Below are 12,272 nucleotides of genomic sequence, written 5' to 3' on the forward strand. Positions count from 1 at the left end.
AAAATTTACCTGATGGGCTTAATTAGCAGATTGGACATGACAGAGGGGAGACTCAGTGAACTAGAATATAGACCAGATGATAGAAATCACCCAATATGAAGAAGAGAGAGGAAAACACTGCGGAAATAAATAACATTTTAGCAATCTGAAAGTGCTGAGGGAAAACCTTCTCAGCCAAGAATTCTACGTCCAATGAAAGTAGCCTCAACAAAGAAGAATAATGACATCTCCCCCTGAAGGACAGCTAAGAGAATCCTCTTCCAGGACCCTACAGCTGAAGCAACGGCAAAGGGGTTCCCTCAGGCAGAGGAAAATGATGACACATGGAAATGTGGGTCTTCAGGAATGAACAAAGAGCATCAGAGGTGGCAAGTATATGGCTAAATAGAAAACGAGTATTTTCCCCTTAAGTTCTTAGAAACACATAAGACTGGCTACAGCAAAACATAGACATTGTCTTGGGGGTTTATCATGCATGTGAAGTAATACATTTGATGATGATCACATAAAGGATGAAGGTGTGAACAGACCATTAACCCAGGTAGACTGAAAAACTAGGGAGCATGCATTGCGTCCCTAGAATAACCCCTAAAATAGCACAAAGATGCACAACTTGAAAGTCAAGAGACAAATTATGATGGAGTTATTTCTAAAACAGTCACATATGCAAAAGAAAGTGAGAAAGTAGGAGAACAAGAATAATAAACAAAAAAAAACAAATATAAAACAACACACCTAACACTTATTAATTCTATTAATAGAATAGGTAAGTACTCCAATTAAAAAGGCAGAGGTTATCGGAATGGGTAAAATGAAAAGTGAGACCCAACTCAATGCAGTCTACAAGAGAAGCACCTTAAGTATGAAGACAAAACAGGTTGAGGGTGAATGGATGGAATGCATACACACCATGAAGACAGGAAGTATAAGAAGTTAAAGTAGCTTTATTCACACCAAATACAATAGACTTCCAAGACACAAAATGTTGCTAAAGATAAAGATGGACATTTAATAAAGATAAGAGGGTCCATTTGCCAGGAAGAGGAAATAAGCACAGAGTCTCAGAATATATGAAACACTCGTTGGTAGAACTAAAAGAAGAAAAACAAGTCCACACTTATAGTAAAAAAAAGGGGGGGGGGGCTGGAGAGAAATGTCAATAGACACATGGCGGACCTGAACAACATTATCCATCACCTTGACAAAATTGATACTGAACACTAAACCCAACAACTGAAAAATGTGCATTCTTCCCAAGTACACACGATCTGCTCACCAGACAGACCACATTCTGAGCCATGGAGCAAATAAACCAAATGTAAAATGATCGAAGTCAGACAGAGTTTGCTCTCTGGCCCCAGCAGAATTAAATTAGAAATCAACAATAAGAGTTCTAGGAAACTCCCAAACATATAGATGCCAATAACATCTAACATGCTCGAGGAGGACATCACAATGGAAATTAGAAAATATTTCACACAGAAGGGATAACGGAAACACAACAGGTGACAATTTATGGGGTTAGCAGTTAGAGCCGGGCATGGAGGGAAATCCATAGCTTTTAGTGGCTTCTGTCAGAAATGAATCAAGGTCCAATATCAATCACCAAAGTTTCTATTTCAAGAGCTAAAAAAAAAAAAAAAAAGAGCAAAGTCAACTCAGAGTAAGTAGAATGGAGAAAAGAATAAGGAAAAGATGTCAGAGAAACAAGGAACCAACAAAAAATAGGAAAAATCTACAACAAAGCCAAAAGCTATTCTTTGAAAAGATCAGTTGATTAAAACCCAAGCTAGACTGACCAAGAAAAAAAAAATGAGAAAAAACACAAATGATCAATATCAGGAATGAAAAAATAGCTTATTTCAGATCACCTTTAAAAAAGATGTACTTATTTATTTTAGAGAGAGACCGTGAGCGGGGGAAGGGCAGAGGGAGGGAGAGAGAGACAGAGAGAGAATCTCAAGCAGACTCCTTGCTGAGCGAGGAGCTGACGTGGGACTTGATCTCACAACTCATATCATGACCTGAGCCAAAATTGAGAGTCAGATGCCTAACCGACTTAGCCACCCAGATAACCTGCTATTTCAGATCTTAAAAACACAAGAAAATATTATGAATATCTTCATGCCAATACATTCAACAGCATTAGCAATCTGATAAGAGTATCATTAATAACGTGACACTTATGCATCTGATAAATTCCTTCTGGTTAACAGGACAAATTCTTTGGAAAACACCAGTTGCCAAAATTTGCACTCGAGGAAAGAGAAAGTCCGTGTATCTCTAGAGCTGTTTTCTTAAAATGAGTTTTTAAACTAGAAACAAAAGCTCCCCACCAAGAAAATTCAAGGCCCTGATGTTCTCACTGGTAAATTCCATCAAATTGTCAACGAAGAAATAACATCAAATTTCACAAACTCTTTCAGGTAACAGAGAAAATGGGGAAACTTCCCAACTTGTATGAGGCCAGTATAATCCTGGTACTAAAACAGACACATTACAAGAAAAGCAACAACGGCAACTGGAAAACAATATTCCTTGAGGCCTTGGATGCATATGAACAACTCAGGGGACCCAGCAGCATATGGAGGGGGATGATCCGTTATGACCAAGTAGGGTTTCTCTCAGAATGCAAGGATGGTTTAACATGTGAAAATCAGTTAATGTAACTGACCAATATTAACAGCATCAAGGAGAAAAACCAGATGCTTATTTCAGCAGACCCAGGAAAAAACCTTGGACGGAATTAAATTCCCAATCATAATAAAACTCTCAGCCAACTAAGAATAAAGACAACCATGAGGACAGCTCTGTGAACCCACGGAAAACTTCTGAGCATGGGAGGCTCTATTTTGGCACCAAAACTTCATCCCATTTTGGGGACAGGAACGGAACTACTGAATTGGGCAAGTGCGTGTGACCAAACATGGGACTTCAGCCTCTGCGCTCGTGATAAAAACTGGACACCCTGCAAAGCGTATCTTCCCAGGCACTGACACAGTGCACCCAGAAACCAGCGGGCTGAGAAATGTCATTCTGTCTCCAGTCGTCACTTTTGGAAACAACTTGTGCACCTTTCCTAACACTTCCGCACTTTGCTGGCAAAGACCGCTGACTTCTACTCCTCATTGGGACACAATGCGGTGGCTCCCCCAAATCCCAGTTCTGAGAACCCCACATCGGAGCTCCAGTTCTTATCCAGTGCTTCCCGTTTACTAACATCTACGGTAACATCATCCTCACTGTGGTGAATGCTGTCCCCATAAGACTGGGCGCAAGGCAAGGACCTTGCTGTCCTCACGTACACTTGGCATTTACTGGAGGTCCTGGTCATTGCAAGAGGGACAGCAGAAGAACGAAGTAACTCCACACCGATCTGAGAGGAGGTAAACCGTCTCTATCCATAGGTGGAGTTGTGGCTCGAGCTGCAGCGGGAGGGAAGAGGGCCAGAGGCTATGCAGACCCTGCCTGCCCTTCTCCACACGCCCTCTGAGCAAGCACCAAAAGCGACGCTGCCCTGTGCACCCTCCGTCCGGTCCATCCCGGGTGGAGCAGAGGCTCCCTGGTGGATGGCCTTTCTTTAGCCCTTCCCTAGAGACAGAGAGTGGCTCCAGCGTGGCCCCCGGCTCCCCGGATGGACAAGGAAGAGGGAAGCTGTTGCAAGAGGGGGGAGGGGCAGGAGCATCACATCCCCACGAGGCCCCGCGACTCCGTGACAGACATGTTTAAGCTCTTAGCACAGGCCAGACACCCCACAGGCCTAAGGATGGTGGTGGCGGAGTGGTCTCTGCTGTCGTGGCCAGCATCTCAGCAGTGACAGGGCACCGAGTCCAGGAGCGAAGCCGGGCAGCCCTGCAGGACCAGCACCCTTTCCTCCCCAAAGACTTGCAACTGATGAGGGAAGTCGGCCTTGGGTCGTGGTGAGAGCCTGTCACCGTTGCCCCGGGCCTGGGGCCCACACCCCAAGGAGGCTCTCTGTCTGGCCCGCCTGTCACACAGTGGGCTCTGGACCAACACCTGTCATTCCTGGGAGTCAGGAGTCAGTGTAAGCGAGGTCATCAGGGCCCAGAGAGGCTGGGAAGGAAAGGTGGTGCACTCGGCTCAGCTCCTGGACAAGCGAGAAGCCGGGCAGCCGGCCGGCTCTGAGCACAGGCGGCCGACACCTTGCGTGGGAGCAGCCCCATTTGCTAGGAAATTTGCAGAGAGGAGAGGGGAGAGTTAGTGCCGTTGCCTTGGCAACCACTCCGACACATTGTAAATGAGGCTGGCAGGGGAAAGAGGCTTGTCTTAAAGGAGCATGAAGCATATCGATTTCCTTCCAGAGGGGTCTCAGCAGGAACTCAGCTCCTTCCCAAGCGCTCACTGGCGCGGGTGAGTTCCATCAGGAGGACAGCGAGGGGGAGGTACCACAAGACCTACCACCCCAGCCGAAGAGCAAAGTGGCGCCCCGTGGCCCCACACCCACTGGGCCACGTCCTGGCACAGCTCAGGGGCTCCGGGCTGGTGTGAGGGTTCAGGGCAGGCAGGACCCTCAGAGTCAGGGCCTGCGCCCACTGCCTCCTGGAGCCACAGCTTGGAGGTTCCTCGTGATTTCCCAGGTGGGAAGGCTGGTGGGGTAAGAAGACAGACAAGAATCCACGTTGGTCAGCAGAGAGGTGTGGTAGTGTCAGCCCAAAAGCGGTGAATCAAAGAAAGGAGCCCAAGGGGAGCCTGCTGGTGGCAGGGGGGCGGGCGCCAGGTCCACTTAGATCCAGAACTAGGACCAGATCGCAAGGGTTTTGTTTTTTTAAGATTTTATTTAATTATTTATTTGACGGGGGTGGGGGTGGAGGGAGAGCATAAGCAGGGGGAACAGCAGAGGGAGAGGGAGAAGCAGGCTCCCCGCTGAGCGGGGAACCTGACTCAGGGCTCCATCCCAGGACCCTGAGATCATGACCTGAGCTGAAGGCAGACACTTCACCAACTGAGCCACCACACGCCCCTCCCAAGGGGATTTTGATGCAGGACTCAATATAAATAGTATAAACCCTGACAATGTAAAAATAATAGAAGCACTAAGAATAAATGCAGAGCCGGGAGGGGAGGCCAGAGGAAGAAGAAATGAAAATTGCCCGGTCTTTCAAACAAGGACCTGTCCAATGGGGTCAGGATGGCAACGTGGGCTGGAAACGCATCCAGCTCAACAGCTAACGGTCCACGGGGATTTCTCTTTCTCCCGGTTAGCAGGTTCTTGCGGGAGATGGTACTTGTGCAGGGGAGGTAAAGGAGTTCTCAGTTTCTTCTGCTTCTCTTTGGTTTCCCATCCTTCTGTTAAGTTCAGGTTCGATCTAATACTTCCAGGCTGCAGAGCACGTGGGGGATGAACTCATCTTTTCACATCAGTGCCAGCTCATCTCTCCCGCTTATTTCTAGCGGTTGAGCATGTGTGTGCCAGGCACGGTCCCAGGCGTCTCCCACGCTGGCAGGAAGGGGCTCGGAGGGCAGGGCCCAGGAGGCTGATGTGTCCGCGTTGCAGGTCGGGACTTGGAACCTGGTCTTAGGGGACACAGTCTTATACTTCCACGTTCTACTTCCTCTGTGCACCTGCACAGACAGGTGCCTGCATGGCCTCCCCTGGTGACGGCACGGGTTATTCTCGGTAGTAGGCTTCTGTTGTTTTTGCCATTATGTTCTTTGCATTTTATTTTCTTAAAGCAATACAAAAACAAGTGTGTAATTTTTAAAAAAAAACCCTGCTTTCCTGAGATATAAAGCACATATGACATGATTCACCCATTTAAGTGTACAATACAATGGTTTTTGGTATGTTGTGATTTAAAAAATGATGTGTGTGTGTGTATGTTGACCATAAAATTGTCATGATTTTTTAAAAAGATTTTTTTATTTATTTTTGACAGAGAGAGAGCGAGCGAGCACGAGCAGGGGGAGCGGCAGGCAGAGGCAGAGGGAGAAGCAGGCTCCCCGCGGAGCAGGGAGCTCCACACGGGGCTCCATCCCAGGACCCTGGGATCATGACCTGAGCCGAAGGCAGATGATCCACTGGCTGAGCCACCCACATGCCCCCAAAATTTTCTTAATTTTTAAGGGTCCAATTCAGTGGCATTGATCACATTCACCGTGTTGTGCAGCCATTACCTCTTTCCAGGTCCAGGACTTGTTTATCACCCCACACAGACATTCTGTCCTCTGAAAGCATTACTCCCCACCCCACTCCCCCTGCCCCTGGGAGCCTCTACTCTGCCTCTGTCTCGATGGCCTGACTCCCCTTGGGCCTGGTGGGGGTGGATCCTACAGGGTGTGTGCTTCTGGGTCTGGCTTACCTCTCTCAGCACAATGTCCTCCAGGTTCATCCACAAGCCTGTGTCAGAATGCCCTCCCTCTTTAAAGCTGAGTGATATTCAAGCGTGCAAACACACTACGTTGTTTATCCACCTTCTGTCGACGGACACCTGAGTTGTTTCGTTTTTTTGGCCATTGTGGTTAAGGGTGCCATGCACACGGATGTCCGGACCTCTGTTCCAAACTCAGCTGAAGGGGACACTCAGGCAGCAGGCCCGGGGCACTGAAGGTGCTCAATGAACCCTCAACACCTCCCTCCTGGTCCTTCTGAGTTTACAAAATGTTTGAACGTGTCCTGTGTTTGGTCTTTTCTACAGCCTGCGAGGGCCGGTACCAGCATCATTCATTCTTGTCCTACAGGAGTGGAAGCTCTCGGAGCCACTCCCTGGAAGGGTCAGGACAAGACCCTGATCCCCCAGCTCCACGTGCAGCCTCTCCCAGCTGTCCCCAGTTGCTGAGGGGCCAAGGGCAATGAGAACACTCAATGAAAGAGGAGGAGGTGCGGAGAGAGAGAGCTCCAATGGCGGCTCCTCTCACTGCTCATGGGGCCACCATCCTGCTGGAGGGCAGACCCCAGAGAGCAAGGCTCCTCCATGGCAGAGCCGCTCAGAGAGCGAAGGCCTGGTGGCCCCACCACCACCTTCTCTTCTCAAGGTGCATGAGCCCTGCTCCTTGCCCTCCGCCCGGAGGGTGCCTCTTCCAGTACCCAGCGGCTCCGGGACAGGCTGGGGGTCGGCATCCCCTTCTGGCTCTGCACTCCCTGGGTGACATGTTAGTAACCCCCATCAGGGCTCCCCTTTCCCCACCTGTGATGGGAGAGGGTTGGACCGTCCTTATGACCCCTGGCAGCCTTCTTCAGAGAGTTTACTTTCCAAGGGCTAAACACTAAACAACGGGACAGAGAAGAGAGACACGTGTCTAAACATCTCTTGCCACCTTGCTTCCCAGAAAACAGGAGCTTGGGGACTTTTCTCTCCAGAAAGGGGAGTTTAAATGGGAAATGTGAACCCCAGGACAAGCTGCCCTGGTCTAAGACTTGGATCTCCGGACGGGGGTACGTGTAACAGGACAACGTCCGGTGACAGGAAGGAAGACACGAAGCAGACCCCCCCGGGGACCCTTGCAGGCCTGTGTGTACCCGCCCTCTCGTGTATGCACACAAACCATGAACACAAGCACAGATCCTCACCCACACACCCTGGATGGGGACAGCGGCCCCAGGACACGTTCTGTTCCCCCTTGTGCCCCCATGCTAACCACCCCAGGAGGACAGGAAGAAGGCCTATCTGAGCACCAGATGACCCGCTCGCTCGCTCTACCTGCCACCCCCCACTCCCAGCCCTGCTTTGAGACCCCCTTCCTGGGTCTGAGCATCAGTCTATCTCATTAAACGCTGACACCTAAGGGCAGTTCAGCTTCTCTCTCTGTACCCTGGGGATGTCAAGCCTTACCTCCTGGGCGGGGCCGGCAGACCCTCCCCCGGCGGCTAGTCCCCGCCCCCTCCTGCCGTCCCCACCCCAGATCCCTGGGGTCGGGAGCCCCCTGCAGCTGCGGCCAGCCAGGATGGACTCCTCTCTCCGAGTTAAATTTTCCCCCGCCTTTTTGATGTCACATCCTGTCCCAGCCTGCTTCCCCGCCGGCGCCCTCCCCACTCCCGCGCGTGAGCGTGGCGCGCGGGTCCCTCTGCGCCACCCGGCTGCCTTCCTGGCAAACTTTTGGCACCCCCGCCCAGGCGCGCCGGTGCGGGGGGGGGGGGAGGAGGAGGGGCCGCGGAGGGCCGCGCCCCGCCCGGGGACAGCGGGGACCGCGCGCAGGACGCGCTCGCCATGCAGAGCGGAGGCTCCGGGTGCTGAAGGCGCGGGGCCAGCGGAGCCGGGAGCGCGTCCGCGTCCACGCAGCGCCGGCGCCAGCACCAGGGCTCCTGCATGCCAGGACGGCGGCCGTGGCAGCGAGACATGCAACCGGCCCGGAAGCTCCTCAGCCTCCTCTTCCTCATCCTGATGGGCACCGAACTCACTCAAGTACGTGCATCCAACGCCATTTTCCTCCCTGCGATCGGGCGAGCGAGCAAGTGAGGGAGCGCGGCGTCCGCCCAGCACGCGGGGACCCTGAAGTCGGGGAGCGGCTGGCTCCCAGCTCCCGCCTGGGTGGGGAGGGGGTCCCAGGGCCGCGCACCCGGCTTGGAGGGAGGGGCGCGGGCTGACCCCAGACTGCTGCGTGCTCCCACCTCCCCAACCCCGCCCGAGCCCTGACCCAACGCAGCCAGGGGGCTGCCCCCTCTCTCTTAGGACCCCCAGCCTCCCACTCCCCTGAGAAGTTCAAAGGGCAGCATGAGGGGCTCCTATCGCTGCTGTTGTCATGGTGGGGGGAATTCGGAGCAAGGTGTCCAAGCTCCTGGCATTTCCAGAGGTAGATCGAGGTCCCACCCCCCACACCCCTGCTCCAGAGCATCCTGCATCTCTGCCTTTGGGTATAACGCTGCCCTTGGAGCTCCCGAAGCAGGGGGTGTTGGCAACTGTGCCTCAGAGGCCAGACTGGGAAGGGCAGGCAACGCGTGCGGGGCTGGGTGAATTGTGGACTCAGTGTGGCCTCAGTGTGGCGGCTCGGGGGGTTGTGGCCACATGCGCGGCAGGAAGTGTGAGTGGCAAGATGCCGTGTGCGTGTGGGGACTGCTGGGCATTTTAAGGGGGCTTGCCATCCCCTGAACAATGTATCAATAGAAAGCCTGTCTCTGGCTGGTATGCTCCATTTTAAAAAATCCATTTGGGAGCTGGCAGGTCTGGGAGGAGGAGAAGGGCTGTCTGGGAGCACTGGAATGGGGGTGTTGTTTTGGCACCGGGGTGCTGGGAAGAGGCTGCCAGCTTCAGGAGCCCGGCTGCTCGGGAGTGACATTAAAATGCCCTTTCCATGGTGCCACTGTGCCACGCTCGGAGCTGAGAGACGCTGCAGGTCCAGGAGGTGGACGGGTGGCCCTGTGCCTTGGCCACAAGCCCCAGGTGCCCCCGACTCTCCTTTCCTCCCTCTGTCTCCTTCCATCTCAGGATGAAAGAGGAAAACAAAGAGAGGGCAGGAGGTGGATCACAGGAGAGAAGGCTCTGGAACAAGCTTCCCTTGTTCCGCCTTGAAGCCCTTGCTGGCTCCCTGGCTGTGCTCGGGAAGCGCAGCGTGGGGAGGGTTCTGTGCTCCACTTGCCCTCAGAGACCTCTTCCTGGGCCCCCCAGATGGTCGGCTCCCCTGGAGACGCTCTGCACGGTTTCCCGCAGAGAAGTTTTCTTGGCGGCCGGGAGAGCCTGGCTCAGGGGCTTGTGAACTGCGGACGGACGGTATGCACGTGCACACACAAGCACACTCACACACATGAGCACACCCGGGCAGACCGGAGCCAGGCAGGTGGTGATTAGCAGCATGTGCCTTATTGAGACGTTTTGGGAAAGAGTGAGTTCTGCAGGGCCCTGGAAGGGGCTGTTCAGAGGGCCCTCCGAGCCTCGGTGGCCTTCTCCATTCCAGGCACCCAGACCACAGATGCTTTTCATCCAGAGGTCTCCTCCTCACATCTTTTTAAAGATCCCCTGTTCTGGAAAGAAACTTTCGGTTCAACTTCAATCGGAAGCTTTGTCTCAGTGGTGAAAGTGTTTGCCTGGCCGTGCTGATGGTTGTGCCCCACCCCACCCCCCACCCCCCACCCCCCACCCCCACCGACGAGGGTCAGCCAGACCCTGCACATGCACCTGCCCCTCCTCCTGCAACCAGGTCCCCCTTCCAGACCCAGGTCAGCTCCCCAGCCCCCCCCCCACCCCCCCCCACCCCCCCCCCCCGCGCCAGCAAGGGGAATGGTTTTGTTTTCCCATTTCTGAAGCAGAGCTGTGGGATGTCTCCGGGGACTGTGTCCCTCAGTGCAGCCCGGAGGCATGGCCCCACCCTCCGGGGGTCTGCCTCTGAGGTTAGGCTACCAGAGTCCTCTCTGTTGGAGGCCTATTGTCCTGAATTGTGGTGGGATTTTAGAACAAAGGCTCAACCAGCTAAAATCACTTGGATTGTTCCAGTCTAGGAACGTTCAGAGAGTGCCCACCAGGTCCAGAGATCCCTGCTCCTTGGTGCTGCCCAGGTGGCTCCATCGGGGCTGGGCCAGGGGCCTGTCCGCTTTAGCAGTAACCTCTAAGGTGGGGAGTAGAGTTGGGAGCAGGTGTGGGTCAGGGCTGGGCTGCTCTGAATCTGAGAGCTGCTTGGGGAACATCCACACTCAAGAGTCTTGCTTTCTTGATCCCAAAGTGATTCAGCCCTGGGAAGCCACACCGCGTGGCCTCACGAGCAAAGCTCCATATGCTTGTGAACACCTAACATAAGCCAAAGGAGAGCCGAGCACTGGAGGCTGAGCCCTGAGGGGTCTGTCTCCCCGCCCATCCTGTTCCTCATCCACTCTAAGTCGTTCCCACGGCTGCACCCTCCCTTTGGGGACCCTTCCAGAGATCTGCACACAAGGTTCCAGGGCCATCGTGATCACGGGTCAGCCCGCGTTGAAGTGGGAACAAGTCAGAAACGCGAGGCTCCTACCTGTGTTTCATCCGCGCTGCCTGAAGGATGCAAGCGGCTGGGCGGGCGGGGGAGAGAATATGGCCGCGCCATCTGTTCTCCCGAGGGCTCGCGTATGATGAGCCACTCAGTCCAGTGCCAGCCAGTGATGGGCGGCCTACTACGTGCCAGGCTGGTGGGCCCATAGGACCTCTGTCCTCAGGAAGACGTCTTACTTGGTCTCGTTCTGCGATTTCCAATCTGGTGCTCCACGCTCCTTGAGAAGCATCTTAGGAGTTTCCTGTGGGGTGTGGGGGAGCAGACCCCTCTGTCCTGGGGGAGGCTGGGTGCAGGGGAGCTGACCCCTCTGCCCAGGGGGAGGCTGGGTGTGGGGGGAGCTGACTCCTCTGTCCTGGGGGTGGCTGAGTGTGGGGGAGCTGACCCCTCTGTCCTGGGGGAGGCTGGGTGTGGGGGAGCTGACCCCTCTGTCCTGGGGGAGGCTGGGTGCAGGGGAGCTGACCCCTCTGCCCAGGGGGAGGCTGGGTGTGGGGGGAGCTGACTTCTCTGTCCTGGGGGTGGCTGAGTGTGGGGGAGCTGACCCCTCTGTCCTGGGGGAGGCTGGGTGTGGGGGGAGCTGACTCCTCTGTCCTGGGGGAGGCTGGGTGCAGGGGAGCTGACCCCTCTGCCCAGGGGGAGGCTGGGTGTGGGGGGAGCTGACTCCTCTGTCCTGGGGGTGGCTGAGTGTGGGGGAGCTGACCCTTCTGTCCTGGGGGAGGCTGGGTGCATAGGAGCTGACCCTTCTGTCCTGGGGGAGGCTGGGTGTGGGGGAGCTGACCCTTCTCTCCTGGGGGAGGCTGGGTGCATGGGAGCTGACCCTTCTGTCCTGGGGGAGGCTGGGTGCATGGGAGCTGACCCCTCTGTCCTGGGGGAGGCTGGGTGTGGGGGAGTAGACCCCTCTGTCCTGGGGGAGGCTGGGTGCATGGGAACAGACCCCTCTGTCCTGGGGGAGGCTGGGTGTGAGGGGCAGCTGACCCCTCTGTCCTGGGGGAGCTGGGTGTGAGGGGAGCTGACCCCTCTGTCCTCAGGGAAGCTGGATGTGAGGTGAGCTGACCCTTCTGTCCTGGGGGAGGCTGGGTGTGGGGGAGCCGACCCCTCTGTCCTGGGGGAGGTGGGACAGCTGGGGCTACATAAGCCCCAGGCCCACCTGGTCCACTAATAGGAGCATGCTGTCTACATAGGAAGGTGTGAAATGGGTGGGGGCTCTGTAGCGATGACCTTGACTCAGCCTTCCTTACTTGTACCCCAATCCCACCAGGTGCCATTGGGGTGACCTTGAGAAAAGCTCTTAGCTTCTTAGCGTGAACTTCCACCTTTAAAAAACTGGATAACTCTCAAAGATGTCGGCCGCCCCCCACCAGACCCCG

General features: G+C 54.7%; 1 protein-coding gene across 1 annotated transcript in view; it reads left to right on the forward strand.

Annotated features, from left to right (window-relative positions):
* The first annotated feature begins 8,264 nt into the window (after positions 1 to 8,264).
* OLFM1 (olfactomedin 1) overlaps positions 8,265 to 12,272 on the forward strand; it is a 36,926-nt gene continuing 32,918 nt past the window's right edge. Inside the window, exon 1 of the mRNA XM_028093440.2 lies at positions 8,265 to 8,360. Within this exon, the coding sequence (XP_027949241.1) occupies positions 8,265 to 8,360 (96 nt within the window). The remainder of the gene's footprint in view (positions 8,361 to 12,272) is intronic.

This window comes from Eumetopias jubatus, unplaced genomic scaffold (genome assembly GCF_037043125.1).
Source record: "Eumetopias jubatus isolate StellerSeaLion01/CBP00866 unplaced genomic scaffold, mEumJub1_p1.0 scaffold_15, whole genome shotgun sequence".
NCBI classification, from domain to species: domain Eukaryota; kingdom Metazoa; phylum Chordata; class Mammalia; order Carnivora; family Otariidae; genus Eumetopias; species Eumetopias jubatus.